This window comes from Punica granatum, chloroplast (genome assembly GCF_007655135.1).
Source record: "Punica granatum chloroplast, complete genome".
NCBI classification, from domain to species: domain Eukaryota; kingdom Viridiplantae; phylum Streptophyta; class Magnoliopsida; order Myrtales; family Lythraceae; genus Punica; species Punica granatum.
This window is the reverse complement of record NC_035240.1, coordinates 82501-87500: the sequence shown is the minus strand read 5'-3', so window position 1 is coordinate 87500 and position 5000 is coordinate 82501. Positions and strand designations below refer to the sequence as shown.

General features: G+C 33.9%; 6 protein-coding genes across 6 annotated transcripts; all 6 read left to right on the top strand. All coding sequences in view use genetic code 11, as the record gives it.

The window, feature by feature from the left end:
- Positions 1-67: 67 nt before the first annotated feature.
- On the top strand, positions 68-1469 carry rpl16 (ribosomal protein L16). The gene is made up of 2 exons: positions 68-76; positions 1071-1469. The coding sequence occupies exons 1-2, from the start codon at positions 68-70 to the stop codon at positions 1467-1469; spliced, it is 408 nt and encodes a 135-aa protein (YP_009390846.1).
- Positions 1470-1607: 138 nt separating this feature from the next.
- Positions 1608-1976, top strand: rpl14 (ribosomal protein L14). Its single transcript has one exon. The coding sequence runs from the start codon at positions 1608-1610 to the stop codon at positions 1974-1976; it is 369 nt and encodes a 122-aa protein (YP_009390845.1).
- A 223-nt stretch (positions 1977-2199) lies between these two features.
- rps8 (ribosomal protein S8) lies at positions 2200-2604 on the top strand. Its single transcript has one exon. It carries the CDS (start codon positions 2200-2202, stop codon positions 2602-2604), a length of 405 nt encoding a protein of 134 aa, YP_009390844.1.
- A 488-nt stretch (positions 2605-3092) lies between these two features.
- Positions 3093-3206, top strand: rpl36 (ribosomal protein L36). Its single transcript has one exon. The coding sequence runs from the start codon at positions 3093-3095 to the stop codon at positions 3204-3206; it is 114 nt and encodes a 37-aa protein (YP_009390843.1).
- A 106-nt stretch (positions 3207-3312) lies between these two features.
- rps11 (ribosomal protein S11) lies at positions 3313-3729 on the top strand. Its single transcript has one exon. The coding sequence runs from the start codon at positions 3313-3315 to the stop codon at positions 3727-3729; it is 417 nt and encodes a 138-aa protein (YP_009390842.1).
- Positions 3730-3799: 70 nt separating this feature from the next.
- On the top strand, positions 3800-4813 carry rpoA (RNA polymerase alpha subunit). Its single transcript has one exon. It carries the CDS (start codon positions 3800-3802, stop codon positions 4811-4813), a length of 1014 nt encoding a protein of 337 aa, YP_009390841.1.
- The last annotated feature ends 187 nt before the right edge of the window (positions 4814-5000 follow it).

Below are 5000 nucleotides of genomic sequence, written 5' to 3'. Positions count from 1 at the left end.
AAAGATGAGCAATTCTCAATTCTATAGGGTTGAATAAAAATTTGATTGATCAGTTTATCTAATTGCTATGCTTAGTGTGTGACTCGTTGGTTTTTTTTAGAGGATAGGATTCAAAAAAAAAAATGGGCCGACCCCTGCTATGAACTAATAACCAACTCATTGCTTCGCATTATCTGGATACAAAAAGGATACAAAAAACCAGTCAAGATATGATATATTGGTCATATCATTGTAGCAACTGAAATTTTTTTTGCATAAAAACAAAAGAAAAACTAATCTGATTTTGATAGAAAAGTATGCAGATAAATGGAGGGGTGAGAGAAAGAAAGAAAAAGAATATCATTGATATATCAACCATTCCAATATATGTAAGGTTTATGAGTCATCTCAGAAAAGGCAGTGTTAGAACGCATCAATACTGATTCACCCATAACTAAATAAATCTGTTCATAAAAAAAAATCAAGAGCCTCGAGCCAATAAAGACTGAGAAGATTGACTCAAGAACAAATTTCATGAGGGCTCCATTGTAGAATTCAAACCTAACCATTAATTGAGAAGCGATGGGAACGACGGAACCTATGAATACAGAAGATTCTATTGAAAAACGAATCCTAATAATTCATTGGGTGGGATGGCGGAACGAACCGGGGCCAATTCATTTATTCCGAGAAATTATGATCTAACCCTACAACTGAAATAGATATTGAAAGAGTCAATATTCGCCCGCGAAGGTTTTTATTAGATTAATCAACCTTGTTTGATCCAATATGATAAAAGACAAAACAAAATAAAGATTCGTTATAAAAAAAAAGACATTATTTATATATAAAATATAAAGAAAAAAATTATCTAGAAATAAACTAAAATAAATGTTTCAATGTTTAAGTAGATATCCAAACAAGATATAGAAATTTCTAATAGATTAGATGAAATCTCAAAAAAGAATCCAAAATTCAGTATATTTTCATTAAATTTGAATTCTTTAATTCGCGAGGAGCCGGATGAGAAGAAACTCTCATGTCCGGTTTTGTAGTAGAGATGGAATTGAAAAAGAAGCATCAACTATAACCCCAAAAGAACCAGATTTCGTAAACAACATAGAGGAAGAATGAAAGGGATATCTTATCGAGGCAATCGTATTTCTTTCGGTAAATATGCTCTTCAGGCACTTGAACCGGCTTGGATCACATCTAGACAAATAGAAGCAGGGCGACGAGCAATGACACGAAATGTGCGGCGTGGTGGAAAAATATGGGTCCGTATATTTCCAGACAAACCAGTTACAGTAAGACCTACAGAAACACGTATGGGTTCGGGTAAAGGATCTCCCGAATATTGGGTAGCTGTCGTTAAACCCGGTAGAATACTTTATGAAATGGGCGGAGTAGCAGAAAATATAGCCAGAAAGGCTATTTCAATAGCGGCCTCAAAAATGCCTATACGAACTCAATTCATTATTTCGGGATAGATAGGAACGTAGAACCAAAGAAAAAGGTCTTGGGTATAAAAAAACAATTGCAGGGTTCTTTTTTTTTTTGGACAAAGAATATTTCTTTTTTTTCCTTCACTCTTTGCTTTGCATTGAAAGAACAGATTCAAAAATGATATGATTCAACCTCAAACCCATTTGAATGTAGCGGATAACAGCGGGGCTCGAGAATTAATGTGTATTCGAATCGTTGGAGCTAGTAATCGACGATATGCTCATATCGGTGACATTATTGTTGCTGTGATCAAGGAAGCATTACCAAATACACCTCTAGAAAGATCAGAAGTGATCCGAGCTGTAATTGTACGTACTTGTAAAGAACTTAAACGTGACAACGGTATGATAATACGATATGATGACAACGCCGCAGTTGTTATTGATCAAGAAGGAAATCCAAAAGGAACTCGAGTTTTTGGTGCGATTGCCCGAGAATTGAGACAGTTAAGTTTCACTAAAATAGTTTCATTAGCACCTGAGGTATTATAATATAATAGTTATATTATACATAGTATTTGCATGAAATTAGATTGTATCTCACGCATATACCTTTATTTAACATAATTAAATAATTTTTAAATATTATTTAAATAAATTTAAACAAATAAAAAATTAAATAAATAAAATAATAAATTAAAAAAAAAATCATAAATTGAAATAAAAGCATGTTGATTATATCAAAAATGGGAGAAAAGGATAATTTTAGTTTATCATGGGTAGGGACACTATTGCTGACATAATAACTTCTATACGAAATGCCGACATGAATAGAAAAGGGACGGTTCGAATAGCATCTACTAACATCACCGAAAACATTGTTAAAATACTTTTACGAGAAGGTTTTATCGAAAACGTGAGAAAACATCAGGAAAACAATAAAGATTTTTTGGTTTTAACCCTACGACATAGAAGGAACAGGAAAGGACCGTCTAGAACTATTTTAAATTTAAAACGGATTAGTAGACCTGGTCTACGAATCTATTCTAACTATCAACGAATTCCTAGAATTCTAGGCGGGATGGGAATTGTAATTCTTTCTACTTCTCGAGGTATAATGACAGACCGAGAGGCTCGACTACAAGGAATCGGCGGAGAAATTTTGTGTTATATATGGTAATCTTTATGATTACCGAATTGTATTCGGAATTTCCTATTTGTCAACGAAAAGGGACGGAGTAGTTGATATCACTCTTCCTACATTAGTAGATACTTCTAGGGATTTTACCTAGAATGCTAAAATCTAAAATGAAAGAACAAAAAAAATTATTCATGAAGCTTAAATTACTGAATCACTTCCTAATGGTATGTTCAGGTTTCATTTAGATAATGAAGATCTAATTCTAGGTTGTGTTTCAGGAAGTATTCCACGGAGTTTTAGTTTGAGACGTATAATAGCAGTCAAAATTGAAGTAAGTCTTTATGTTATGCTTCAACCAGAAAACGTATAATTTATAGACTCCGCGTAACAAAGATTCGAAAGATTAGGTGGTTTTGTCAACTTCAACATACCCCTCATGGAGCTAGAATTCGAGGTTTAAAATTTCAAGAAACTTATTTTCTTCCAATCCAAAAGTATATTCGGAATTAAGTTAAGGAACGACAACTATGAAAATAAGGGCCTCCGTTCGTAAAATTTGTGAAAAATGTCGACTGATCCGTAGGAGGGGACGAATTATAGTAATTTGTTCCAACCCAAGACATAAACAAAGACAGGGCTAATCTTGTTAAAAAAGACTCTCTAACATAAAGGATCCAATGAAAAATATAAGGTCTCCTTTAAGATGAAATGGATATATCCATATATCTCTGATTTCGATGATAAAGTATGGCAAAATCTATAGCAAGAACGGGTTCACGTAGGAATGGGCGTAGTGGTTCACGTAAAAGTACACGTAGAATACCAAAGGGAGTTATTCATGTTCAAGCAAGTTTCAACAATACCATTGTGACTGTTACAGATGTAGGGGGTCGGGTAATTTCTTGGTCCTCTGCCGGTACTTGTGGATTCAAGGGTACAAGAAGAGGGACGCCATTTGCTGCTCAAACCGCAGCAGGAAATGCTATTCGGACAGTAGTCGATCAAGGTATGCAACGAGCAGAAGTCATGATAAAGGGTCCTGGTCTCGGAAGAGATGCAGCATTACGAGCTATTCGTAGAAGTGGTATACTATTAAGTTTCGTACGTGATGTAACCCCTATGCCACATAATGGCTGTAGACCCCCTAAAAAAAGACGTGTGTAGAAATAAAAATGAAAGAAATTTCATTTCAAGAGAAATAAATGATTCAATGATCTGATCAAATCATATTAATATGGTTCGAGAGAAAGTAAGAGTATCTACTCGGACACTACAGTGGAAGTGTGTTGAATCAAGAGTAGACAGCAAGCGTCTTTATTATGGACGCTTTATTCTGTCTCCACTTATGAAAGGACAAGCCGATACAATAGGCATTGCGATGCGAAGAGCTTTGCTTGGGGAAATAGAAGGAACGTGTATCACCCGTGCAAAATTTGAAAAAATACCACATGAATATTCTACCATAGTAGGTATTCAAGAATCAGTACATGAAATTTTAATGAATTTGAAAGAAATTGTATTGAGAAGTAATCTGTATGGAACTTGCAACGCGTCTATTTGTGTCAAAGGTCCTGGATGTGTAACCGCTCAAGACATAATCTTACCACCTTCTGTGGAAATCATTGATAACACACAGCATATAGCTAGCCTAATGGAACCAATTAATTTGTGTATTGGATTACAAATTGAGAGGAATCGAGGATATCATATAAAAACACCAAATAACTTTCAAGACGGAAGTTATCCTATAGATGCTGTATTCATGCCTGTTCGAAATGCGAATCATAGTATTCATTCTTATGGGAATGGAAATGAAAAACAAGAGATACTTTTTCTCGAAATATGGACAAATGGAAGTTTAACTCCTAAAGAAGCACTTCATGAAGCCTCCCGGAATTTAATTGATTTATTGATTCCTTTTCTGCATGCGGAAGAAGAAAACTTACATTTAGAGAACAATCAGTACAAGGTTACTTTACCCCTTTTTACTTTTCATGATAGATTGACTAAGTTAAGAAAAACGAAAAAAGAAATAGCATTGAAATACATTTTTATTGACCAATTAGAATTGCCTCCCAGAATCTATAATTTCCTCAAAAAGTCCAACATACATACATTATTGGACCTTTTGAATAAGAGTCAAGAAGACCTTATGAAAATTAAACATTTTCGTAGAGAAGATGTAAAACAGATATTGGACATTCTAGAAATAGAAAAAGTATTTCACAACCGATTTACCGAACAATAAATTTGAAATGGATTTTTTCATCTTTTTTTTTTGATTTTTTATAAACTAAAGAAAAAAAGATGAAATGGGCTTTGAATCTTTAGCATAATCTATATATTCGGAATAAATTCAGAATTGAATAGAATAGATGTATCTAGGGAAAATTCACTTTAAAGCGACTATTCCCTAGATACACAAGTCGTGATAT